Genomic DNA, 27711 nt, shown 5'->3' on the forward strand with positions numbered 1-27711 from the left:
TATATATATATATATATATCTAAAAATAACAAATAATTTATCACTTGGTCGCAACTTTGGATGATCTATCTATACAGTTATGTATGCCCAAATTTAGATTTATTTATTTATTTATTTATTTACATAATAATAATAGGGAAAAGGTTCAAATATGTCATTGACCTATCAGAAATGACTCATTTATGTCATTAGTTAAAAGTTTGGCTCATTCATTTCATCGTCGTTACAAAATCGGCTCATCCATGCCATTAATTTTTAACGGTGATTTTCAAAAACAGCTTTGCCACGTGGCCTTTTATTAAAAGTCCACGTCATTAATTAAAATAAGGAAAAGACTCAAATATGTCATTAAACTATCAGAAATGACTCATTTATACCATCAGTTAAAAGTCAACCCATTCATGCCATCATCGTTATAAAATCAGTTCACCCATGTCATTACTTTTTAATGGTGGATTTTCAAAAACAGTTTTGTCATGTGGCCTTTTATTAGAGGTCCGCGACATTAATTAAAATAAATCAATATTAATTTCAAAATATTTTAGACCCATTAAAAACAACCTATTCATTTAACATAACCCGACCCACACCCATTAATTTATTTTTTACCCTACAACAACAACTATTTTTCTAATAAGAAAAAATAGTGATTAATGTATATCCTTTGGCTATTTCTAGTTGATTCTAAATCATTATAAATGCTACGCTTAACAAAAACCTCAAAAAATCTATCCTACAGTAACTGATTAGTTTTAATTTTAGTGACTCCAATATATACTCCGAAGTTGTAAGAAAATAAACCAATGAACGATTAGGACAAGCAAGAAAAAGAAAGAGGCGTACCAATAGAACTTCTCCATTCTGCCATCACGGATTAGGAAGTATACATTATTAAAAAAAATATTTCCAGATAACGACTTAAAAGAAGTTTGTTATCCCAATTATCCCGCCATGCATATGAAATAACTTCTCCCATCACGAAGTAGTAGAACGTACATTGTTGAAAAATTATTTTCAAATAATGGCTTAAAAGAAGTTTGCTATTCCAATTATCCCGACGTGTATATGAGATAAGTTCTCCCATCATTATGGTATAAATGCTGAAATAAATAACTCAATACTAACTAATTTAAGATACTTTGAATTAAATATTAATTTTTTTTAATTAATGGCGTGGACTTTTAATAAAAGATCATGTGGTAAAGCTATTTTTAAAAATTCATCATTAAAAGGTAATGACATGAGTGAGTTTATTTTATAATGGTGATGACATGAATGAATCGAACTTTTAACTGATGGCATAAATGAGTCATTTCTTATAGTTCAATGGCATATTTGAGCTTTTTTTATTTATTTTAATTAATGACGTGAACCTCTAATAAAAGGTCAGATGACAAAGTTGTTTTTAAAAACTACCGTTAAAAAGTAATGACATGGATGAACTGATTTTGTAAGGAGCGAAAGAGTTTAACTTTTAACTGAGGACATTTACATTTCTGTAATACTTGGTAGATACTCTATATTTATTTCAATTTACGCAGCCACCAAATAGTGATACTGGCTGTCAAGACTCCAACAAGTGACAGGAAAATTGAAAAAGAGAAGATTTTGCTGCCTTTCTGTCAATTACACAAAACACTTTTCTCTCTGTCTACTCATTTCTTTTCTTCTCTTTGCTATATACAGGGAACCCCATTTGACTCTTTTTCTTAATATACTTGGCCTGAAACAAGCTATGTCAGGTTTGTATAATCACAACTTTTCACCTTCAAGAACTGCATCTCCTCAGATTAGAACTAATCAAGATGTTGACAGGTATCTTTTTTTTTTTTTTTTTTCTGTTTTGTACTGGATTATACATTTTCTTGATTTTGTTGTGTGGGTTGTGATGGTTATGTGTTTCTTTTTTCAGTAATCAGTACTTGTCAGAATTGTTGGCTGAACATCAAAAGCTTGGTCCTTTCATGCAAGTTCTTCCCATATGTAGCACTCTCTTGAATCAAGGTAACTTCATTTGTAGTACACATTCTTGTGGTAAATCTGCACTTTTATGGGGTGGGGATGGCGGTCAGAGCTTTGCTGCATTGGTTCTGATTTTCTTGTGATAAATCTGCACTTTCTATGGGTGGTGGTGGGGTTCAGAGGTTTTGCTACATTGGTTCTGATTTCTTGTGGTTAAAAGATGACAAGTTGGATCTGACTTGATTGGTTTTTACCTTCATAGACCACCATTTGTGTTACTTTATCTGTTCTTGTCCAAATTCTCACTGTGATGGGGTTGTGAATGTGTCTCAATAAAAGAAATTGTCTTTTTTACATTTTACTCTTTTCTGGATTCTGTATATATGTACTTAATGTTCATGTATATATTTTTATGTGGTTGGAAAGGATTTGATTAGCTAATCGAGAGGGGTTTAATTGTTAACGCACTTGGGAGACATTCTACTCCTGGTGAAGAAGGTTATTTGCACCTTGATGTTCATACTCTATTTATAAAATTATGCAAATGGCAGGAGGAAAGGATACGGAAGTGCGGAAGATTGATTTTTCTTAAGGAAGTTGCATCTTTTCAACTGTTATACATGTTTACTCAAAATGGCCAACTTAATGTCCATGATATTTTGTGCTATTATTCTTCTTCAGAGGGATTTGCAAGGACATGGACAAAATGTTCCGGAGGGGATTTGTAACTTTGGCAGTTTAATTACTACTTTTTGGAAATCTCAAATAGTTAAAATAAGAAAAATATGAGTTAGTTGATCAAACAGTGATCAGGGAATAACCCGCTTGAGAGTGCACATTCTGCGCTGGGTTTTGCTTGAAAGAATATCTGGCTGGTCTGGAAAGTTTCATAATTGTTTAGGTGCGAAATATTAAATGCGTGCTCTTCATGTTAACATCCTTGATCTGGGTCAGTTTTGGTCAATATGCCGCTTGATTTTTTATTTTTCAGAATTCGTGAGGTTATTTAATCTGTCATTATCCAGGTAGAGATAGTAGAAGATGTTTATTTCTCTTAACCTCTCGGTATTTTATTGATTATCATGTTACCATTTTTGCTGTTAAACTATTCCGTGCATTGTAGTCAAACTGCTATCTAATTGATGCTTGATCACCATAACTAGATTCTAATTTTCAGAGACTTTAGGGGTAATTAACTGTTTATAGTCATAGTCATCATGCTGTTATTACAATGTTGATTTAGTGATCAATTACCTTGACTACATTCTGTTTTTCAGAGATCATGAAGGTATCAGGAATGATGCCAAGCCAAGGTTTTGGTGAGCTAGATAGGTTTCGACATAGAAGTCCCAGCCCTATGACTTCAGCAAACTTTATGTCAAATGTTGGCGGAACAGGATTGGGTGGTTGGGGTGGACTTGCGCAGGAGGTAATTGACTTTGTGATCCTATATCTGACAAGTTGTCCATTTGCCCTGTGTTGTGGATTTCTTCTCTTAGCAGGAGCATCTCTTTACTCTGTGTGCGTCATATATACAAGAGGAAAAGAACCATAGTATCAGAGCTATACAAATCTAGATCTAATAATTCAGCAAAAAGTTTAGTAGCTTGAGGATTTCTATGATTTTCTCACTAGTATAAATTGGACATAAGTTTCTGTTAGTAAAAGGATTAGCGGTAAGCTTCAATCCTTCAACAAGTTGCTGCCATGTGACCAGGAGGTCACGGGTTCAAGCCGTGGAAACAGCCTCTTGCAGAAAAGTGTGGTAAGGCTGCGTACAATGAACACTTTATGGTTCGGCCCTTCCCTGGACCTCGTGCATAGTTGAAGCTTTAGTGCCCCGGGCTGCCCACCTTCCCAGAGATACCATTAAAGACGTGGAGGGTAGGAACTTGAACAACTAACTTGTTTCTTCTACCATCAGTCATTTGATGTTTAGCAAGTTAAATTTGTTTCGAGGTACTACAACTGTTATGTTGCTGGGGAAGGATGTGTGTTGATACCCCAAAAAGCTTCACTTGCTCTGAAACATTTGGAGGCTCACACAGCACGACTGACTAGTAGAGCCAAGCCCAACTGTTTCAGTCATTACAAATTTCCTTTAAACTTCTTTTTTATAATAGTGATCTCTGGGTCAACTTGGGCGTACTTCAACTAACCCACCTGGCAGCCTGCTGGCCTACAAGCACTGGTACTAGGTAAACCTGCCACCAAGGTTGGGGCAGGTGGATTCAGACTGAGTGTTACAGCTAGGATTTGAACCTCAAATCTCCAGATTTCTTTTAGATCCTTATTGCACAATGTATATTGCCTAGTAACAAATGGTGGTCTAGATGAACGTAACCTTACTGATTAGATTATCCTTGAGAATTTTTATTATTGAAACTCTGCAGTAATCTAACTTACTGTCTAACTGTAAACGATCAACTAACTCTTTAAGAAGCTGACTGGCGACTGCACTCTATTATAAGGCAGAAACATGTTTCTAGATATTATCGATGGAACTCCTAGTATCTAAATGTAAGGATCTGTTCCTTGTTCTCTATCTTTGGGGAGTGAGGTGGGTCAGTTGATGCTGAAATGACTCCATTTGGAATATAGTGCAGAGTGCATTACCATCTATAGGGAATGCAGCAGCACTGCATGTCAAATGAGAAGGATGATCTTGTCACTGGCTTAATAATATCAAGTGAAGCAGCTAGCGCCTGGCAAGCTCTAAACAGTTTCCTGATATGCATATGTGCACAGACATGCATGCTGTTACTTATAATGATATTTTTCTTGTTTTTTCGGGTTAGTATTTACTATTTGAATTGGTTTGGGTTTATCTGAGTTCCTCTTGATGAAGAAATCTTAGATATTTAGAGCAATCACTAAGGAAGGTTCACATGAATTTCGACAAACCTGATAGAAAGCAAGTGTACTTACACAAGAAAGTGCATAAGTTAGTGGAAGTTAGCAAGATCAATAACTGGTTGAACAAAACAAAGATCATTAGTATCTGTGTTGCACAATAGTGGTCATTATCTTGTTCTGCTCTCAGCACGACAAGGGGCAACTCTTTCCCTTTACTAAGTTCAGATACTGGTTCTTTGATTTGTGGGAGAATGCACAAAATAATGAATCCTGGCATTCCTCCTTTTCAATTGCATGTTAATGTCAAAGAGTCCATAATCAAGGTTTGGGCAGATAGCTTGCCCAGCTTTTTCCTGTAAAAGTTGGATAGTAAAGGTTTAGATGTTGAGTTGATGATTTTACCAACTAGTTGTCTCATTTATATTCGCAAACGAGAGGATATTCTGCTGAGATGATGCCTTGTTCAGGTTTGGGACTTCATTACTTCCCATGTCATTTTTTATCCAATAGCATCAGAAGATGCTTATTTGTTTGATCTAGAAACAAGAATGTAAGGGGTTCTGAAATTTTTGACTTGCATTCCATGCAACGTAAGGATGTGAATACGATTGCACCCAAGGGTGTGGCTTATGGTCAGTGAAGTGGCTGAGAATCTGAGGTCTCAGGTTCAAATCCCAACAGAGACAAAAACACTAGGTGATTTCTTCCCATCTGTTCTAGCCTTGTTGGACAGAGTTACCTAACCTAGTACCTGGTGGGAGGTGGCAGGTATCCCGTGGAATTGTTCAAGGTCCACGCAAATTGGTCTAGACACCACAGTTATCAAAAAAAAAAAAGAAGAGATGTGGATACGATTGACTAATGGACATACAATTCGGCAATGTATAACATGTCTGACATGGATGTCCAATTTGGCTGTTTCCCGGCAGCTTTGGAATAGTTACTATTTTTTCAGTGGTGGTGCTGTTATCAGTTTCTCCGTCTATTTATCAAAGTCCGGGTTAAATGTTAGAGTGTTGACAACCTAAAAGAATATGGATGGACCCTTGCACTACAGAATTGGCCCACTCAAATTTTTTTTTTTATCATTTCTTTCGCATAGTGGCCTGAAGATCAAAGTGTGAAATTCATTCATGACAGAGTGAAGAAGATACATAGGATTTTGGAACTGTTTGAGCTGTTATATTAAGTGAGCAAATTGTTTGGCTGTTGACATGTGATATACAGCGAAATTCAATCTCATTAGTTAAGCTTTAACTGTGTGCATCTTTAGTTAGCCCATGCTGGTGATTCATTTGATAATTGATTTCTAATGTACTGTATCTATAGAATTTTTTCTTAGTCTTTTTGCCTCTTTTAAGTGTCAAGCACTTAGTGCTGTGTGTTAACTTGTTTCTTTATTGTTTTCCCACTTAATTTGCCTATTTATCCTAAATACAGTTCTATGTACTTGTGGCAGAGATTAAGTGGAGCTTCTGGAATGTCAATGGACTGGCATGGGGCACCAGCAAGTCCTAGTTCATACACTGTGAAAAGGATATTGCGCTTAGAAATCCCATTAGAAACTTACCCAAATGTAAGGGATTTATTTATTATACTTGCACACCGCCTTCTGGTGCTATATAGTTTATATGAACTAACTTCTCGTAGGATTTCAGTTCAATTTTGTTGGGCGACTTCTGGGTCCCAGGGGCAATTCCTTGAAACAGGTGGAAGCTACTACAGGATGTCGTGTGTATATTAGAGGAAGAGGGTCAATAAAGGACCCGGATCAGGTAATGCTATTATTCTATTCTATCTCAGTCCTGTTCCTGTTGAATTGTCTGATTGATTAGCTCTAGCTGCATATGTATAAAATTACTTATTATCAGACGCATGTATTAACTGCCAAGTCTCTAAGATGCTTTTACTGAGTACCAACTTTCTTTCATAAGTAGTTTAGAACAAAAACATCTCATGTATTTGATCATCCCAATCAGATATGATGATTTTAAGTTTAATGCTTGTCCTGCATAACTTCCACAAACTATGTTCATCTCCCTTTTCTATTAATATCTATACAGTTTTCTGCCCTTGTTTCTCTTAGTACCTTCACATAAGAAGAGTTGTTATATTAAACTTGTAACCTAGATCAGTAGGTCATTGAGGGTAGGTATGATGTAGTTCACAATCCTTTTTGATTATCGCCTGGAGGCAAAATACCTACCTCCTTTTTACTCTTTAATATATAGCTCTTTTTTAGGTCATCACCTAGGTTGTATATTTATATATCTATTCACTTATATATTTAAAGGATGTGATTAAATCCCACGTCCAAAAGTTAAAGGTGGCGGAGATGAGGATGTTGCGGTGGATGTGTGGTCAGACCAGGAAGGATAGGGTGAGGAATGAGATTATTCGGGAAAAGGTGGGAATGGCTTCAGTGGAGGACAAGATGCGAGAAGTGAGGTTACGTTGGTTCGGGCACATGATGAGCAGAGGCGGATTCAAAATTTTACACTTGTGGGTTCCCAAAGGCTCCTTTCCTGCCACTAAGCTATCCCTTGGTTTAGTTATGGGTTCCCACCTATTAATATTTATAACTTTTGGTGATTTTTCTATGTAATTTTAAGCCTTACGGTAGCGGGTATGGGTTCCCGGGAACCCACACCTTCTACTCTACATCCGCCACTGATGACGAGGAGGGGTGCTGATGCGCCAGTATGGAGGTGTGAGACACTGACTATGTATGATTTTAGGCGGGGGAGAGGTAGACCGAAGAAATATTGGAGGGAGGTGATTAGATATGATACGGAACAGTTACAGCTTACGGAGGACATGACCCTTGATACGAAGGTGTGGAGGATGCGGATTAGGGTAAAGGGTTAGGGGGTGGGAGGGTGTTGGTGACAACAGGGGAGTGTTCTGTATTTGTGTTTGATTTCTTGTTCATAGGTGATGTGTGTTGTCGATGATTTCAGATTTATAGTTTTAGTATTATCTTGTGGCTAGCGTTGTTAGTTTATTTTGCATACTGAACAAGTTTATATGCATTTATGTATTGTGTCTGTTATATTATTATTGATTCTAAGCCAAGGGTCTATCGGAAACAACCTCTCTACTTCACCTGAGGTAGTGGTAGGGATTGCGTACACTCTACCCTCCCCAGACCCCACTAGGTGGGAATACACTGGGTATGTTGTTGTTGTTGTATAGAGAAGACTATTTTCAGATATTTCAGTATTAACTAGAAAAGAAACAGTTGTTACTCCATAGAAATGGAGGGGGTTCGGAGAAAGGGACTGATGGGGCCTGCGGGAATAAAAAGTCATACTTGTTTGGTCTATATAAAGAAATTGTTATGACCGCTAAAAGTACTCTTAAGTTCTGGAAGAACTAGAGATTGGTGCAAATCAAGTTTCAGCCAATTTAACAGAAAGATTTGTGTTGCAAATTTTGCACCTATTAAAGCTTTGCTACAATTTTTACTTTGTGTACATACAAGGAAGATGATAGAAACATTAACATTCAAATTTTCTGTCTGTTGCTTATATACTTTCGGATTTTCCTTTAAAGAATTATCACTGATACTAGAAATTTTTGAATGGATTTATTTGCCTTTATGGTCTATGGACCGAGTTTCAGATTGACACTTAAATGATTTGTGTTATGGACCAAAATTGCTTATGAATAATTTTATCTAATACAGATCAATTAGTACCAATATCAACTTGTTCATTTGACTTCCTGTAAATCAGATATTTATTTTTGAAGATTTCATTAACTAATTTAATAGGCCATTTACGCTAGCTGATCATTGGAGTTCTAATGTATTTTTATGTTTGATAATCTTAAGGAGGAGAGCCTACGTGGAATACCAGGATATGAACACCTGAATGAACCACTCCATATTTTAATCGAGGCGGAATTACCAGCCAATATCGTGGAGAGCAGATTGAGACGGGCACAAGAAATAATAGAGGAGTTTCTCAAGCCAGTGGTATATATCCTGATTTAATCACTTGCAGGAATTTATGCTACTAATTGGACTGCAGATGATTCTTTTTATTATATCTTTGATATCACCCTGTTCCTTGCAAAGAGGATGCAATTCTCGAAAATTAACAGTAGACTACTTTATCAACCAAAAAAATATTAGTCGACTATATAGGGGGACTCTATGATGGCAGAATTGGTTTAAGTATCTGGCACCACTACAACTTATCGTATCGTAGACAAAAGTAATTTTTTTTAAAAAAAGTATATCGAACTTTAAGCTTCGTCTCAATGTTTTCTGCATATTCAGATATCATGTCGCGGGTTCTAGTCCCGCCCTATGTATTTTGTTCACACTTTTTATTGAGTAAAAAATTCGCCTACTTCTGAAGCATAAAATGATGTGATAAGTTTTCTTTAATTAGGTCTCATTCCAAGATAAATCAGTTTGTATTTTCGCATAATTTTTATTGTCTCATACTTTGTGCAATGCTACCATTTACAGGACGAGTCACAGGACTATATAAAGAGACAGCAATTACATGAACTCGCCATGCTAAATTCAAATTTCAGGGAAGAGAGTCCAGGACCAAGTGGCAGTGTCTCTCCTTTCAATACTGGTGGATTGAAACGCCCCAAGACTGGTCGTTGAGGGGTTCAGACATCCAAGTTCTTGATCTCATATCCGCGCTAGCTACCTAAACTCAAGATATGAATAGAGAAAGAGGTCCCTTAACTTGCGTGGGTGACGTTGTGGTTGGCTTGTGGATTTAATTTATTTTTCATCAGAAGAAACAGAAAGAAAGCGAATATACAGGAAGCATACATCTTGTTGGTTATAGTTGGGCTTTTTGGATTAATTTTTGGTCACGACAGTTCTGGTAAACTTCTTCCATTGGATTTATTTATGTGTTAGTAGTTGTTGTATGAAATATCCTGTTACTATATCTCATTATAGTGCTCGTGGTTTGTTAGCCTATAAGTATTCTCCGATTTGGCCAACTGGTCGAGTTGGATTGAACGCTTGTTATCAAAGATGCTTCACTATAGGTGTTTTTACTACAATAGGGATTCATCACACATTTTCCTTTTACACTATCCTCTCCGGACTCCACTCGTGGGACACATGCATGGTATTTTGTTATATACATCACATGTTTTATAATTGACGGAATACATATACAGGCTCCTGAAATATTTCACTTTTTTTATATAGGCACCTCAATTAAGAAAGGTACCTATTGAATCCTTTACTCCTTCAGAAATAATTTCAATTGAGCCCAATTTGCTGACATGACAAAAAATTGGGACTACGTGTAATACACACGCCAATGATGTGGCGAAGTGGCAAATTAAATAACGATATGTGGCATTTTAATTTAAAATAATTATAAAAATAATTTTATGATATAATTAAATTTAAATTAAATAAAAAACCATTAATACCCTCCCTTCCCCACTACAGCCCTACCCAATCCTCCCCCTCCCCCCTTCTCTTCCAAACACCCGTTTCCCCATCTACTACAGAAACCTTAAAAAAAAAATATATCTTCTTCTTCATAATCTCCGACGAGGGTTCGATCGTAAATGAGGGCTGGGTCGCTGTTTTCACTTTGCTGGAGCTCCGGCGACGGAGAAAATTGAAGAAAAACGGGTCAAATTTCTGACCCCATCGATCCTTTTCTCCCTCCCTTTTTCACTTTTTTTTCTTTTATCTCTCTCGCTTTTTTCTCCTCCGTTCACCGTTTCTCTATCGATTGTCTCTTCCTCGCACCTTCTTTCTCTCTATTCTTTCAATTTCTCCACAGTTTTTCCCAAATTCCTCGCGACTCTCTACTGTTTTTTCCCTTCCTCCTCCCCGATTCTTCTGTGTGTATCGCATATATGTAGCTGTTTGTGTTGTGAGTGGTGCGATTTTTGTGAGCTATGTGCGTATATGGACTGTGTGTTTTGTGTATTCAGCCAAAAGGGAGAGAGAGATCGAGAAAAGAAGAGAAAAGGTGCGAAAGCAAAGGGGAGAATCAGAGGGAGAGAGAGAGAGACAAAATAGGGGAGAGAGAGATTGAGAACAGAAGAGAAAATGTGAGAAAGCAATAGAGGAAAGGGGAGAATTGGAGGAAGAGAGAGAGAAGAAACAGGGGAGAGAGAGAGCGAGAAAAAAAAAGAAAAAGAAGACAATTATTTTTTTAATTTTGAAATGGAAAAATTACAATGTAATTTTAATGAGAATTAAAATTGTTGCTGATATGGAAAAAAAAGGAAATTACAATAAATTATGGCTTCTCACTCTCCTAATGAAGAGTGTATTACACATGTCACGCCACATCAGTGCCATATCAGCAATTGTGTTCAATTGATACGTTTTGTGAAGGAATAAAGGATTCAATAGGAACCTATCCTAATTGAGGTGTCTATACGAAAAAGTAAAATAGTTTAGGGGCTTGTATATGTATTTAGCCTTTATAATTTCAACACTAGTGTAAGTTAATGGAAGCTTGTCCCCATGCACATATGTATGGAGTGTCATTTAAGTCATTGTTCCAGGGGCATGAAGTAGTTTAAAATGTGCCACCTCAATGTCTAGGAAGTATTTCAACTTGTACTTTGTGATGCTATACTGCACATGTTGTTGTTGTGTTTTAAACTGGTTGTGGTTCTTGACAGGTTATTTGCAAATTATAGGATTTTGTATATTATGGGAAATACTTTTGGCACTTTTTTCAGATATATATTGTACTATTTCCTAAAATATCCCAAAAGAATAGACAAATGTGTTGTGATGTTGATGTTGTGGGTTCATGTACTTTAGTTGGATGTAATAGGTAGCAGCCTCTCACCCAAACTCCCAAAACGTCGCATCCATAGTTTGAACGGTCTGCGTGTGCTAATTTAAATCTGGTTCAACTCATTCTTTCTTTCCTTTTTGTCTTCGTTTCATTTTTTCTTAATGACCGTGGTATTCCTATCAGTTTTCAATTAAATTTATGAGATATATATTATTTTCTTCATTTCAAAATAATTAAATTATTGGGGGATGATACATTCCTTAAAAAAAAATAAAAATTTAGGACATAAACTGTAGGTTATTTTTTACTATTATTTTTTTAATTGTTATTAAATTACTTTGAAGTATTTTAGGAACCTAACGGGTAAAATTGAAAAAAAAAAATCCAATTCATTTATTTTAGAACATTGGGAGTACCTTCTATCACCGATAGGAGGTAACTTCATTCACCAGCTACAGATAATAGTTAACTCCGTTCACAAAAATTAAGGCAGATGGAAGAATCATCTAGTGCTTTTTTTTTTTTTTGGGTTTCTATTGGAATTTGACAGATCTCATATTTTCAATTCACTTCATTGATTACTAAGCTCATTCTTGATTCATTTTTTCATTTCATTTTACATTCTGGTACTTGATCCTACACAATGATTGGAAATCAGATTGATTTGAAGTTTAAATTTTGTTTAAACATGCAATTTTTGATTTCTTGTATTGTATTACCTAATAAACGTGAAAACCTCACAAGTTATAAAAATTATCAAAATTTTCTCAATAAAATCTTACCAAATGAGCAAATCATAGTTCATAAATATAATATTGAAATATCGTTAGATGTTGTATCAATAAATCACACATTTCCATGTTTCTTTTATGACAAATGATTGTGATTACAAACTTTTAAATACACATAATTTTATAAAAATTTATTAGTCAATAATAATTATAGCTAGTATTCTTTAATATAATTCTATCACTCGTTGCAAATGATGAGTCTCCTTTTTCAAACTTTAAAGTGAAAGATTTTCTTTTTTACAAAATATGAACTTATTTATTAAATTTTACATTAAGAAAAATAAAATTAGAATTTCAAATTTCAAATTCTGGTTTGGGGAGAATATGATGGGATTCATAAATTCAAAGCCACCAACCTAGATTGTAGTTGGTGCTGATTGATGAATTAAAAAAGGTCAACCAACAACCATTTTTGCCATCATTTAAATTTTGTTCATTTTAGGCCCAGTGGGTCATATACCATTACCATCACCTACTCTATACAACAAAATTTCTTCCTTATATCTTTTGTTGTTGGTACGTGCAACTTTGAATCAAATGCCTCATTGCACCAAACTTCTTCATACACCGTCCATTTGTCAAATACTCCTGTTACATTTTTTTTTTCTTTTGTTAAACCTCGGCCCTGCCGTCCTGTATTTAAATTATTTACCAGTACTACTACTATTTAGGTCATAAAGATTACCTTATTTAATCCCTTCATTGTCATGCACATCCCCATTTTAGTGCCCGCTGCCATCTTTTTCATCTGCTCATCTCAACATTACATTATGTGCAGCTGCTGAAACAACTCTTATTTAATTGTAACAATTAAAAAAGGTAAAAGCCTTTTCCTTTTCTTGATTTATTCTCAACTCCCTTGCATCTTTGTTTTTTCTCTATATTTTTTTTTTTTGTCATTTTTTTCCACCCCTTTTTTGATCTTTTAGTGAATCTTGCTTATTCTTCTATGGAAGATATTTATGTTTCGTTTATTTACTCTTTGATTCCATTTTTGACCGGTGCAGATCAAAAAAGGTGATCCCTTTTCATTTTCTTGATTTATTGTCAACTCCATTACATTTTTTTGGTGTGTGTGTATATATATATGTATGTATAGCTTGATACAGGACCCCTTGTTGATGTTTTAGTGAATCTTTAGTTTATGTGGAGATTAGAAAAGATAACCCCTTTCCCTTTTCTAGACTTATGGTCATCTCGGTTACATCTTTTTAATATTGTACTATTTTTTTGTTTTTTGTTTTTGGTGAAACCCCTTTCTTGATCTTTCAGTGAATGTTTTTATTCCTACATGGAAGATATTTATGTTTTGTTTGTTTACTTGGTTCCAGTTTTGGGGGGTTGGAGATCGTTTTGTTTAATGATGTATGAATAATATATAACCATTGCTTTCTTTTTCTCATTTTGTTAGGCTGGTGGTAGAAAACGGCGGCGATGTCTCAACTTCGTTGTTCCCCTCTTACGGGTTATTATCATAATCAGAATCAAAGCCGTTGTCTTTCTGGTGTATCGTCGAGATTTTCTGATAATAGGCTCTCTTTTAACCCCTTAAAAACTAGTTCTAAACAATTGGATCATGGTTTGTTGCTGAAGTATCAAGTTCCTTGTTCTGGTGGAGGTGATGGAGGAAGTATCGGGATCGGAAGGGGTAGTGGTGGTAGTGGAGGTGATGGGGGTGGTGATTGGAGTAAAGGTGGAGATTCAGATGATTCAAAGTCTTCTTGGGATGGTTTTGGACCAATAGGTACTTTTGTTAACGGTTGGAGATCAAGAGTTGCTGCGGATCCACAGTTTCCTTTTAAGGTTCTTATGGAGGAATTGGTTGGTGTAAGTGCGAATGTTCTTGGAGATATGGCATCAAGGCCTAATTTTGGCCTTAATGAACTAGATTTCGTGTTTTCGACACTAGTTGTTGGTTCGATTATGAATTTCGTGTTGATGTATCTATTGGCACCAACTGCATCCGCTTCAATCCAAACACTCCCTTCGATTTTCGCAAATTGTCCACCGAGCCACATGTTTCAGCCTGGTTCTTATGGTTTATTGAGTAGGTTTGGTACCTTTTTGTTCAAAGGAACCCAGTTCGCTGCAGTTGGATTTACTGCAGGTCTTGTTGGGACTGCATTATCTAATGGTTTAATCAAAATGAGGAAGAAGATGGATCCAAATTTCGAAACACCAAACAAGCCACCTCCAACAATTTTAAATGCTGCAACTTGGGCAATACATATGGGTATCAGTAGTAATTTAAGATATCAAACACTTAACGGTGTTGAGTTTGTGCTAGCTAAAGGTCTTCCTCCTTTGGTATTTAAGACCTCGGTTATTGCTTTGAGATGTGCGAATAACATTCTCGGAGGGATGACATTTGTCATGTTGGCGAAGCTTACAGGATCACAGAAAGCGGATGAAGGAAAGGTTGTTCGTGTTGAGGACACACTAGTTGGAGAGAAAGAGACGTTGCTGGACCAGAATGACAGTATCCATACTGCTGATGCTGCTACAAAGTGATTATCGATATTTGTTTCAGAAACATGCTATCCAAAACAGGCTCCCTTTCTCCCGGTCGAGCCATTTTCCCCCTTTTCTCTTATTATTATATTATGATCTATAATAAAAATCAATGCTGTCTCTTTAGTCCTAGAAAATAGTCTTTCTGACTACTTGAAGGAGCTTGGAGTGTATCAACCATGTCTAACTTTGGTTCCATAGAACAGAATAGGAGTTTGCTGATATGGATTTGAGGATTGTTTTCTGTTCCTTTGTGTGGTTGAAGATGAGATGTTATGTGAAAAATATCTTTAAGACAACATTGTTTTGATATTATTGTATGGAAAGGTAATTAACTATAATGAGGAAACGCACGCAAAAGGATTTTCCTTGTTTTGTTGTATGATGCACTCTACACCCTGACATCCTACTTGGGTATGTTGTTGTGTGGTATTACCATTTACCAGCTATGTCGCTCGGACTCTTAAAAAATGGTGGCAAAGATGTGTTGAATTCTCCAAAAGTAGTGCACTTTTGGAGGACAAGCGTCCGAACAAACATAGACGACCAATGTATTTCTCTCCTTTTGGTATTTATCTAAACAATATTCGAAGGTACAACAGAGGCTTATTGTTGAGTGATTATTTTATGTAATTCTATTAACACTACATTGCGACTGCTGGTTGCCAGTAGTTTGGAGGAATTGGTGGGTGCAACTACCTTGCAAACAAATAGCAGTACTCATCTCGATTCATTTTGTAAGTTACATCCTCATACCTGTAGCTATTTTTTGGATCGTGAAAGCATAAACGTATAATAATGTACAAGTACATGGTATATAAATCCTAATGAGAAGCTACCTCTTCTAAGTAAAAGCTCAACAATTGAATTGATACAACATGTTGTCAGAAGGCTATGATAAAGGTGTCCTTGTTAACAAATCCTTGAAATACATATAAGCCAGAAGCTATAAGGTAATTTCCTATTCTACATGCTAATTTTTCTAGTACAAAAGATAAGCAACTCCTCTATTAGCGAGGCATAGTAAGACTGACATCACTGATACTATAACATCCCGAAACATTGGAGGACGATATAAATGGGTCTCTGCTAGTGCTATCAGAAAATGAAGACGTTGACTTTGGTTCGTTAAATTTGGCTTTGGAATCTACTGAATCAGCATCAATATCTGGCATCATGTTGAGTATAGACTGAATAGTCTCCAGCTCCCTGACCACATCCAACATTGAAGGTCTGTCTTCTGGTTTGTCCTCGCAACACTTGAGGGCCAAAGCTACAAACTTTTCCACACATTCGGAAGGATAAGGTCCCATTGTACTGTCCATGACTGAGAACATCTTCTCTGAGTCACGAGCCAAATTTACCTGCCGTAGATGGTTCAAGATTATATTTAGTATTTCTGAAAAGGACTATTAAGCACGGTAGAGTTTCTCCTTTTGGTCACCTAGAGGTCACTGGTTCGAGGCGTTAAAGCTTCATAGCAGAAATGTAAGGAAAGATTGCATAAAATATATGTTCACGTTCCTCCTATCCCTTCTCTACCCAGAGGACAGCATAAAAATTAATGGGTTCAAACACCAAGTATAAATCATTAAAATATCAACAAAAATTAAATTCTAAGAGCATCATTTCAGAAGTGCGAAGTGCAGTGGTAAAACCTAGAACATTACAATTTGAAATTCTGAATCCGTCCCTGTCCCTATCCCTACTCCCTACCCTTGCATTAGGGCAGGATTATTTCACTTCATGTGTGCGGACAAGTCATCTATCAAACATATGCAAGCCATAAGAACTGGGAATGGGGAAGTTGTCTATGAGAGAAGTACCTCGCGAACAATGTTTTTTCCGTGTGAGATTGGACGCATTCCAGTTAAGATTTCTAGAAACACAACTCCCAAGCTATAGACATCACTTTTATCTGTCAATTTACGGGTCAAGAAATATTCGGGATCAAGGTAACCCTGCATACGCAAGTAGAGTTTCAACACATCAAATTTAATGATACTAGTGTAAAGATAGATAGTTAGGTCAAATAGAACATAAAAGAAGAAGGGTAAACTAGGACCTCTTTTCTACTCAGATGACTACAGTGGACTAGTTTACGAAGAATTAGATCAACATTATTTCTTATCCTAATTTTATTGTAAAGTCTTTCCCAATATGTCTCCAGTGAAAAGTAAGATTAAAAAGTAATGCAAATGCACCTTGGGATCTCTTATATATCACTACTCTGACTAGCATCTAGACATTATTATCAATCTTTAATACTCAAATATCTCATAAAATACTACGTATCTGATTTCCTATTTTTACTAAAGTGTAGCAAAAAGATATAGTTGAATGGCTAATGATGTAGTGAAGGACTTACAGGTGTTCCCTTCACAATAGTTGAAACATGATTAGGTAGAACACCTTCATCATCCTGGACAGGTGCAAGCCTAGACAATCCAAAATCAGCAACTTTAGCTGTCATTTTTGAGTCAAGAAGAATATTGCTGGCTTTGATGTCCCTATGGAATATAGGTGGATGAGCTTCTGTATGGAGGTAAAGAATGCCCTTTGCTGCACCTAATGCAATCTGCAATCTTGCTCCAAACGCCAAAGTTCCTTTACTATTAACTGTCAAAAATTATATCCAATGTTAAATTTTTTATTTGCTCTATCTGGTTGTTGGCTTTTTTTTTTTTTAGGTGATATCCATGTAGGCACACAGTTATTAGATCAACGTTTGCTTCTTGACATCTGATATCCTTCTTTAGAAATAAAAACAATACTACTACTATTTAAGAGCATATATACCGTACCAATTCAAAGATACTACTCTCTCCATTTCAATTTGTTTGTCTGGTTTTGATTTGATACGGAATTTAAGAAAGCAAATAGTAAAACTTTTGAATCTCGTGGCCTTAAACTAAGATACATAGAATGTACCAAATGCCCTTAATCTTGTAATCTTAAACGTGCAATGTGGAAAGTTAAAATCAAAAAGTTGCCTAAAAAGAAAAAGAGATATTCTTTTTGAAACGGACTAAAAAGGAAAGTAAAACAAACAAATTGAAATGGAGGGATTACTATTTGTTTAAGGAACTTAAAAGGGTGGCCTAGTGGTGGAAGATTCAGGGTAACAAACTTGGAAATCAAAGTTGATGCCAACAGATGTGAGACATGAACATCTTCCTAAATCATGGAGGACAGAGTTATATGATGTTTATGCTAGTGGGAGGTAGAAGGTATTCAATAGATTAGTCAAAGTGCAAGTAGGCTGGCTCATGGTTATAAGAAGAATGAAATATCGAATCCTCTCCCTGGATCTATAGCTGGCCAAAACAAAATAAATAAAATGAAGGCGCTGGATAAGAATCAACCAGGAAAAGCATCGAGGGAATTATTTCCTTACCAGGAATCCAGTTTCGCAAAGTTCCATTGCACATGAATTCATAAACTAGCATCTGCAAGTGCATAAACAGGAACACACAAATTTCTTCACATGGATAATGTAGTAAAAGATGTGAGAACGAATGATACAAGATCGGTAAGGAGCAAAAAAGAAGCTATAGTATACAATGTGAGCTGGGGAAAGGATCAACATGATGAATTGTATGTCAATGAGTAGATTCAGAAAAAAAAATGAGAATTTTGAAGTTTTGAGGTTTATCTTACCTGTTCTCCTTCTTCATCACAGTATCCTAACAATGACACTAGATTCCGGTGATGTAACCTTGATAACAAGGATATCTCAGTCAAAAATTCCTTTTGCCCTTGTACTGATCCTTCTTTTGCTCGTTTAATAGCAACAACTGTTTTGTCAGTTAAAATTCCCTTGAAGACAGTCCCATATCCTCCTTCACCAACTTGATTTGAGCTATCAAAGTTCTTAGTAGCCAAGCTCATTTCTCTGAAAGTGAAGCTCCTAATTCCATCCAATTTTATAGAGAGCCTTGAGGCTGGCATTAAGATATTTACCATTTTATGCTCGCCAATTTGCAGAAAGAATTGAAAGAAACATATTCATATAAAGTAAAGGAGAGAACTTACATAGACGTTTCCTTGATAGGATGCTTCGGTATTTGGCATGTCGTTTTTTGATCAACACAGTTATAATTGCTGAAACAAATGCAGCAAAAACACCTGCTACAATGATAGCTATCAAAGGACCTTTGCTTTTACGTTTAACTTGAACATCAGGATTCACTGCAGCAAAACACGGATAAACCAAAACTCCAAGAAAGGAAGATACTAATGATGCTAACAAAGATCAACCATGTTTAACCTTTATATTACTCTCAATTTTATCTACATTTAACTCAATCAAAGGAATTTTGCAGTTATAAAAACACAAAGTAGATCTTATAAATTTAGAGCAGAGATACAATGAATTGCTGAGAACTTACAGTAGGAATAAGGTCCCACCAGAGTGAAGTTAAGGAGCTCATATGGACCAAAAAGGTCAACTACAGAGATTTCCCAATATTGCAGAATGTCGCTGATACGAATGACCTCACTTTTATTAAATGTACTGACCCCAACTGTTGGGAAAAGCTTCAATTGCATTCGGAGACGAGGTCCTGCTTCCCAAGAATTTGACTCGATTGACATTTGATAAAGGTTCAGATGAAGATCGCTTGTCATATACTGCTCAAATTGATGCACATATGGATCAAAGTAAGAAAAACTAGGACTTTTCAGCCGCCAGCCAACTATGAGAGGTGAGGCACAAGTGCAAGGAACAGGTGATGCTGGGACATATTCATAGTAGTTATCCTTTGGGCATGCATGAATAGGACAAGTACCAGTTACACTCTGTGAGTTATTTGTCTTATGTTCTGCTCCGGCTTCAGAGCCACAGAATTTGATGACATTTCTTACATTCTCATTTCTGCAGACAGGATTGCCGTGCAACCTAAAAATTGTCTGATCACGTTAGAAGCAGAAGAATCGCCCAAAGTTAGCAGAAATCACGTACTTAGGCACATAATGTCTATTATTATTGAAAATGTGGACATGAAGTTTGTCATTCAATATGGAAAGAGAAACATTACCTTAGAGTGACATTCAGAGGAGGTTCAAGAGTACCCAAAATGTCCGAAAGTGAATTATTCCGAAGATCACTGGGTTTGCAAAGGACATAGAAGGGTTAAAAAGACTTCATAAAAATTGCAGATTTCTGTGTAAAGGTTCATTCCTAAATTAAATGATAGTACTGTTCCATATCGGATCTTACATCAAAAGTGACGAAGTTGAAGTAAACTTCTTTTGCCAAATGTCGGTAGAAAAGGAACCATTCAAAAGGTTGTCCTCCACTGACCTGTGACAAAGCCATCCAATCGATTTGTTATACATAAAGTTGAGCTTTTAAATGGATAAACAAATAGTACTATCGAGAAAATATTACAAGACACAGTGAAAGTCCTCACAGTTTCTGCAACAAAGGAAGAGATGAAAAACTCTTCGGAATAGATCCATCAAGACGATTGTGTGACAGAATACTGCATGATGAGCATGTACGACAACAGATTAGATTAAGGAAAATGACAGGAAAAATACAGGGAAATGGGGAAATCGTGATTAAAACTATGGCTAACATGTGTTATAGACGTTCTGCCTCCTCAACCCAAAAAGCTAGCTCAAGAGGTGAGGATCACCCAAGCCACATTAAAGAGACCACCCATCCGGACTCTTTCACAGAATGAAATAATACAAAATATGGCTGGACTAAGACACTAGATATATGAAGAAATCCGTAGCATGAAAATAGAAACCATACATAGCTGTCATATTGTTGGAAAGCTTATTTTGTGGTATAGATCCAGACAGTTGATTCCAGCTGAGATCACTGTGCAAACAGTAAGCATGAAGTGTAACATTTTAGAAGATCTTATAATCATGAAGCATGAAATATAAAGGTCACAATCAAAGGAACCAGAAGAAGCAATTTCAAACTTGAACTTACAGATAGCGTAGACTCTGTACTCTGCTAAGATCAGGAATGGATCCTCGCAACTTGCAATTTCTGAGACTTCTGCAATATTTATCAGTAGCATTGCATCTCCATTTGAGTAGGTGACAGTAGGATTCAACTTTATATCTTATTCTATCTACCCGACTCGTCATAATAAGATGTCCTGAACATTCTAATACACTGCGCACAATGAATATTTTCTCATGTTTGCACATATTCTTGAAAACATTTTACTTCACTAGAGATACCTCTTCTCCATTAGCTTTTTAACTGTTTCCAATCCAAAACATTTTACTTCAAAAAGCAATTAAAGGGATGTCACAATTCTTTAGGTTACTAAGTTCAAAAACACCCACACCACCAGATGGAGCTGAGACCAATTTCAGAAATCGACAAAGATTAGTAAGCTAATTCCTAAATTGCACGTGATACTATTACACGGAGGAAGAAGCATTAAAATGTCACAGGCGCACATTACAAATTTATTCATCACGGATTCACTTCCGACATTGCTCTAGTAGCTGCAATCTTTACCATGCTTGTCCTTCAAATGTAAAGAAAAGAACAAACCAGAGGAATTTTATTCAAGGAGAACTTACAGTTTCACTAATGATGACATGTTTCCATAAGAAGCTGGAATCTCAGAAAGGCTGAAATTGTTGTTATCAAGTTGGCTGCATAAGAAAATTCAATACTTATCATAAATTTCACTCCATGCACTTCTCAGTGAAAGTAAAGTTGCAAATGACATAGCATTTATTGTATGACATGAAAAGGTTCTGAGTTTGATAGGAAAAAAAGGATTACTATATTTGTCTTGTCTAAAATCAGTTTTTTTTTAATATTGAATATTACAAGCAGTGATTATCGATGAATTTTAAATTAACAGAAAGACCTAGAGATGATAATCAGAGGTCTCTGAGCGTAGATCACGAAATGGTCTTCAGCTTCAGGTGTTCGATCATTTGGCCAATAAAACCACTTCAACTAAGACAAACATAGACAGTCTCACTTATAGGCAGTAAGGAATCAGTAGTCCTTCAAGATATGAGTTTCAATATATTCATGTCATATATGTGTAGTTTCAATATATTCATGTCATATATGTGTGTAGGGACATACATTATTCGAAGACGCGGTAAGGTTGAAAACTCAGGAGGAAGGTATCCTGAAAGATTATTGTTGTCGATAAGCCTGTCGACAGAAAAAAAGTATCATCACAAAAACATTACTCCGTTAGTTTACAGGTATCAGCAGAGATAAAGTTCATTTTAGAGTTACAAAAATGTTTTTCACCCTAGCCTCTATTGAGATTACGCATGTCTATTGAAAAAGAGAAACTAAGAAGAATTAATTCCATTAACTTACATGTGAAGCATAGTGGACACATTAGAAAGCTCGGAAGGGATTTGACCACTCAGTGAGTTGTTGTTGAAGTGGCTGCAGACATGATATGTCACATAAGATTACAAAGGTAGAACGACCTTACACTTCTTACAATGTTTATAACAATCAAACAAGTTGCACTCACATATGTTGGACACTGTTTAAATTGGAAAAGGATTTAGGAATTCTTCCGGATATCTGGTTCTGGTCTATCTGGAATATTCTCAGGTTCGGGAGATACCCAAGCTTATCAGATAAAGATCCTGAAAGTCGGTTTCCCGTCAAGAGCCTGCATGAACATAAATGCCAAGGAATTAAACCAATTGACAAAACAGGTTTCAGATCATGATCTTTCCAAGCATTAGGCTTTATTTCTACCTGCAAGAATCTTATATTAAGCACAATATTCAGGAGAATTGAAGAAAAAAACGTTCTTCTTTCTATCCAGTGGCAGATGGAGCATGGAGTTAATACTATCTAGATCTCCTCCATGAGATAGTTCAGGGTTCAAAACATTTGGGGAAACATGTAGAGTGAGTGCAAAATCAAGAAGATGGGACCAAAAAAAAGGATAAAATTTTGTTCAACTTACAGAAGTTTCAAAGACTTGATGTTTCCAATTTCTTCCGGTATACTCCCAGTCAAATCATTCCACATGAAATTCCTTTCAGAATGAGAAGAACAAAGATAATAATAAGTAAAACAGATATCGAATATCTATATAATTTAGTAATATGTGCAACAACTCACAGAAAATGAAGATGAGATAGTTGTCCAAGCTCAGGTGCTAAACTTCCAGAAAGACCCATAGCCATCATACGTCTGTACAAAGGAGGAAAATAATATGCTTTAATGCATTGCACTCAGTCAAGAATACAAGATAGTCATAATAGTAAAGACACATCTTTTGCTAGCGTTTACAGCTAATTAATCTAGTTTATGAGGTAGCTTAGACTTAATTCACGGACTTATCATTGGCAAATTGTTGAGCTGAGCTTAAATTGGTTTTGATGATTAATAAACAACTAAATACGAACCAGGTGTCTTGGAGATACTGGTTATGCTGCGAACTCGATTGTGGATTTATATGCACACATGCGAGTTTGGGATTTTTTTAGTCCTCTAGGTAAATAAATCAACATTCAATAAGTGTACCATTTATTCTTGTAGTATTGGTGTCAGCAGATATATTAATAAATATATTCATAATATACCTAGTTTTACAGAGTGGTACCACAGTTTCACGTGCCGCATTTTTGACCTATAAATTCGCTGATGTATACAGACACCGAAAGAACCAGGTCTCGTTTTTGCTGTTAATGCTAGGGGAATTCCAATTTGAAACATAACGGAGGGTATTTTTGAACCACGTACTTTAGAGGGGGTAAAGTAAGACCCTTTTCCCAAAATATTCTTACACGTAAATCCACCTGGTTTGGCTTAGTTGATTGGCTACATGAACTTTCACCTTGTTGGTGAGGGTTCTATCAACTTGTACCGTAGTAGAGTAAATTAGCTTTGAATCTAACTAATTTAAGAACAAAAAAGTTTCTCTGCTTAATGTAAACAATAAAATAGAAGAATAACATACAGCTCCTTGACATGCAAGTATCCACTGGCTCCAACTTTGTTGAAACAATTAACTCCAGTCCAGTTAGACGTACATGGATCACCCTTGTCCCAATTTTTCAGGTACCTCGTGTTGTCAATCAAGCTATTCTTTATAGCTACCAAAGCTGACACTGCAAATGCCAGCAACAATTGGTTAAGAATTAATGTACACATGAATCAACAGAAAATCAAACCATCATCAGCTCTATCAAAGACAATATGTATGGATTACTCCCTTTGATTCAAAAAAGGGTGACAATATCTCTTTCTTAGTTTTTATAAAAAAATAATAATGACACCTTTCTAAATTTGAAAATAATTTTACCTTTAATAACAAACTTTTATAGCTGTGCGAATATTATGACATGTTTAATACCATAGTCCATAAGTTACTCATTTTTTCTTAAATTTCATGCTTAATTAAATTATGACATACTCCCTCCGTCCATCTTTGCTTGTCTATATTTAATTTGACACAATTTTACTCTATCAACCCCATCTAAATGTTGGGAAATTATAGGAACATTTAATAAAAAGGGTAAAATATACAAAAATGATAAATTATCTCTTGATTTTCCAAACTAGACCAATAAAGTTGGACATACTGGATAAGTAACGATTGACGAAGATAGTACTATTAATTGGAATGGAGGTAGTAATTTTTAGAGTGTTAAAAAAGAAAAAATTGGGGAGAAGGAACTAAACTCATTCTAGACTGTGGAGAGATAAAACTGGTGTTGTGTCTGACAATTTGAGGGAACTTATGAAGTTAGTGAACTGAAGGAGAATACATTGACAACATACAGAAACTCATTCCAATTACTATTCCTATATATCTACTTAGATATACTTTAAGAATTTGGCAGCAAATTAAAACCCTTAAGCATAAATTAATCAAAATGTGCTCAAGAATTCTTTATATGTAATTAAAAGCTTTAAGAATTAAAGAAGAAATTACCTTCAGAAGGATCAGTAATTTGAGCAACAATAAGCTGCAGCATAAAACAGTAAATTGCTGTTGTAAAAACATATCCACAATATCTTATTCCTGTCATCTTCAACCCCCTACAGAAAAATTATTTAAAGTTTTGGCCAAAGATAATTAGTCATGTAGCCAGTTTCAAATTCTTACGAAGCCAAAAAAAAAAAAAAAAAAAAGAATCTTATGAAGCTAGAAAAGATACAAACAATATATATATGTGTCCAAAATTAAAGCTAGCTAGACCTGATCATTTATAATACTAAATGCCCACTTACATGTATTGAAGTCCCAGTGGAACATATTATATAGAAGATTACTCTATAACATGACACACATATGTTAAAAAATTGACTTCTTATAAATTCATTCCCCGGTGCTAAAATCTCTCAATCTAATAGAGAAATTTATTTGATAAGAATAACTTTTTTTTGTTTCTAAGAAAGGCACTCTGAATTTGACTTTCTTTGCATATATAAAACTTAGTAAAGTATTCTTGATTATCTTAATTAGAATAATCTGTTTGTTATTGGAAAGAACAACTCGAAGATCATATGAACATGCAAAGACGAATAACCAGAATTTAAACTCTACGAGTTCAACCTTTTAAGTTGATTATGTATTCAAATCTACTACTTGCTGCAATTTGAATAAATTTTTATACGTAAATATTTATACTCTGCATCGAAATATTAGATTCAGATGAACCTGAAGACGAGGAAGAAAAAAGGGAGAGAGAAATGCACCTGAATTCTTTTTGTTTACCTCGAAGAAGTCCCAAAAGTAGAGTCAAAACCAATTATATATAAATATATCTCAAAAGATGAAGAAAGCATACTAGCTGAAAATGTTGAAGTAGTCTTGTGAAAATGGTCAAATGATATATGAGAGACAGGTTCCATATTGATGATGATGATGATAGGAAAATTAACTCTCAACACTATGCATGTGTTTTGGTATGGCTAAAATATTTTGTCATTTTCAGTATTTGGTTACCAAATAATAAATATTTGTTTTTATCGTCCTTCTAAAGGGAAATTTATTTTTAATTTCATAGTAATAGTAATCTCTAACTCTTAATTATATTACATCAATGCTTTAGTCAACATACACTTGTATAATATAATCAATTTTTAATACTTCAAAAATCTCACTAACTGCAGTTTAGTTTTTTTTTTTTCCCTAAATATTATTATTGTTATTTTCAAAGTATAATAAGTTAATATGTGGCACAAAAATCTGTTAACATTTTCCAGATCATTTAGTGAGGAAGAGGTAACACATGAGTTTAGGTGAGAAATGGATGGCATAGTAGTTGTCGTTATTCCTTCGACATTAAATACATGAACCAAACATTGCGATTGCAAAAAAAGAGAGTATTAGAGAGCTGATATATTTGGAAAAAAATGATGACTTATTGGCCATGCTTGGATAATATAGCTACCGCATTTAAATTAAAGTCTTTTTGAGTTGTTGGCCGTTGGAGACTGGAGACGAGATATCAACAATGTTGTCCTAGTATGGATAACATCCCTATATATTTTTTTTTTTTTGAATAATTACAGGTATCTTCAAGTCTTCAATTTGAAAAAATAATTATGTTTGAAAGAGCTTCTTCTTTAAAAAAAAATAAAAATGGGAAGAATATTTTCTAGTTTTTTACAAAAATAAAAAATAAAATAGTTTTATCTCCTGAATCTACAATCAAGTGGTTAGTAAAATTTTTACAAGTCTTTCTGCTCGACCAATGATACACTTTCTTTATAGGTTTCAACTTATGATCGTTATATATTTATTATATTTCTCTATATAAATACTAGATCCGCACGGAAGTTACTCGGTACCCAGGAACGCTCCACTCAGGCCCCTAGATCCGCCCCTAATTTTTTTATATATATAAGAAAACTGAAAACATTATTTTCTTCCATTCAAATTGTAAGGGGTCCAGTTATCAAGATCAAAGTGTTATACGTGAAGGTAAAATAAAAAATTTCATTAAGGTGATTCAACTTTTATAAATACTAGTGTAACCGCACCTGCCTCACACGTGTAATGTTTGATTATTGAAAATTAAATGATTTGGTATATTGTGGATATTTTAGTGAAGTATAAAAAATTAAAATCACTTTTCAAAGATCCTTCATACGTTAAATATAATTGTGTAAATATAAGCATATATTTTAGTGTAAGCACATATACATTTTATCATCAGAAGTTCCAAGTGGTTGATGAATCATCACTTTTGCGTTTGTCAAGCAATACCTATTTTCCTTGCTGCCAGAGGCTAAGAGGAACGCATAAAGTTTAACCATATTTGTGGTACGATTATTTTTTTCTTTATTTAAAATCTTTTCATAAAGTCAAATCTTTATAAAACCATTGATTACTTTCTTATTGCATACTTAAAACTTTTAAAAATTTGATACCTCTTAGATTTTTCTTATTCTAATGCTTTTATATTTATTTCTAGATTTTTTAATTTTTTTTAAAATCAAATTAAGTTGATTTAAAATTCTTAAACTAATGGAAAAAATATTAGTTGTCATTAATTGTGATTATTTCTAATAAGGAAAGATTTTACCATAAATATATTTAATTAATGAAGACTTCTAAAAAGGAAATTTTTTATCATAAATATATTTAATTAATGAAGACATCTAATAAGAAAAAGTTTTATCATAAATATATTTAATTAATTTTTAACTCTTAAATAGTAGAAGGCACTTCACGCTTTTAATATATTATAGATAGATTATGGATAAATATAGATATAAATTATAGATATAGATCGTAGATATATATAAATTATGAAATAGCCTCAGTTAATAGGTTGGTCCAAAAATGTATCTGCCTAATAGTTTAGTCCAAATATATTCCTACAATTAATACTTTGGT

The 27711-nt window shown here is 34.9% G+C and overlaps 3 protein-coding genes across 8 annotated transcripts; 2 read left to right on the forward strand and 1 right to left on the reverse strand.

Moving 5' to 3' along the window:
• Positions 1-1418: 1418 nt before the first annotated feature.
• On the forward strand, positions 1419-9886 carry LOC107845851 (KH domain-containing protein At3g08620). The gene is made up of 7 exons (XM_016690347.2): positions 1419-1815; positions 1913-2004; positions 3240-3391; positions 6278-6394; positions 6477-6593; positions 8654-8797; positions 9299-9886. Exons 1-7 carry the CDS (start codon positions 1736-1738, stop codon positions 9443-9445), a joined length of 849 nt encoding a protein of 282 aa, XP_016545833.1. The 5' UTR covers positions 1419-1735; the 3' UTR covers positions 9446-9886.
• A 2903-nt stretch (positions 9887-12789) lies between these two features.
• Positions 12790-15263, forward strand: LOC107845854 (protein RETICULATA-RELATED 3, chloroplastic). Of its 2 annotated transcripts, none has more exons than XM_016690350.2 (2): positions 12790-13189; positions 13782-15263. In XM_016690350.2, the coding sequence occupies exon 2, from the start codon at positions 13805-13807 to the stop codon at positions 14879-14881; it is 1077 nt and encodes a 358-aa protein (XP_016545836.2). In that variant the 5' UTR covers positions 12790-13189; positions 13782-13804; the 3' UTR covers positions 14882-15263. The 2 variants fall into 2 exon arrangements, with proteins under 2 accessions (XP_016545836.2, XP_047254140.1); XM_047398184.1 differs by having other exon boundaries at positions 12896-13387.
• A 460-nt stretch (positions 15264-15723) lies between these two features.
• On the reverse strand, positions 15724-25763 carry LOC107845852 (probable LRR receptor-like serine/threonine-protein kinase At1g06840). 5 transcript variants are annotated; one of them, XM_047398179.1, is made up of 21 exons: positions 25563-25763; positions 24796-24902; positions 23818-23968; positions 22977-23048; positions 22819-22890; positions 22372-22515; positions 22209-22280; positions 21963-22034; positions 21440-21514; positions 20832-21020; positions 20646-20714; positions 20296-20367; positions 20103-20186; positions 19921-19989; positions 19273-19781; positions 18917-19072; positions 18542-18825; positions 18279-18330; positions 17250-17500; positions 16708-16842; positions 15724-16245 (listed from the first exon to the last, which is right to left on the reverse strand). In XM_047398179.1, the coding sequence occupies exons 2-21, from the start codon at positions 24890-24892 to the stop codon at positions 15892-15894; spliced, it is 2979 nt and encodes a 992-aa protein (XP_047254135.1). In that variant the 5' UTR covers positions 24893-24902; positions 25563-25763; the 3' UTR covers positions 15724-15891. The 5 variants fall into 5 exon arrangements, with proteins under 5 accessions (XP_047254135.1, XP_047254138.1, XP_047254136.1 ...); XM_047398182.1 differs by lacking the exon at positions 25563-25763 and adding an exon at positions 25095-25115 and having other exon boundaries at positions 18917-19009; positions 20832-20900; XM_047398180.1 differs by lacking the exon at positions 25563-25763 and adding an exon at positions 25095-25115 and having other exon boundaries at positions 18917-19009.
• Positions 25764-27711: the final 1948 nt, after the last annotated feature.

Source organism: Capsicum annuum, chromosome 10 (assembly GCF_002878395.1).
Source record: "Capsicum annuum cultivar UCD-10X-F1 chromosome 10, UCD10Xv1.1, whole genome shotgun sequence".
Lineage (NCBI taxonomy): Eukaryota > Viridiplantae > Streptophyta > Magnoliopsida > Solanales > Solanaceae > Capsicum > Capsicum annuum.

Bases quoted from the DNA above. Each gene is read 5' to 3' on its own strand.
- LOC107845851 (XM_016690347.2), top strand. From the start codon at position 1,736: ATGTCAGGTTTGTATAATCACAACTTTTCACCTTCAAGAACTGCATCT. The intron at 6,395-6,476 runs GTAAGGGATTTA...GTAGGATTTCAG, and splicing joins CATTAGAAACTTACCCAAAT to TTCAATTTTGTTGGGCGACT. The intron at 6,594-8,653 runs GTAATGCTATTA...GATAATCTTAAG, and splicing joins CAATAAAGGACCCGGATCAG to GAGGAGAGCCTACGTGGAAT.
- LOC107845854 (XM_016690350.2), top strand. From the start codon at position 13,805: ATGTCTCAACTTCGTTGTTCCCCTCTTACGGGTTATTATCATAATCAG.
- LOC107845852 (XM_047398178.1), bottom strand. The intron at 20,368-20,645 runs GTATGGTTTCTA...CTCATCATGCAG, and splicing joins TCCAACAATATGACAGCTAT to TATTCTGTCACACAATCGTC. The intron at 17,501-18,278 runs GTAAGGAAATAA...AATTTTTGACAG, and splicing joins TTTGCGAAACTGGATTCCTG to TTAATAGTAAAGGAACTTTG.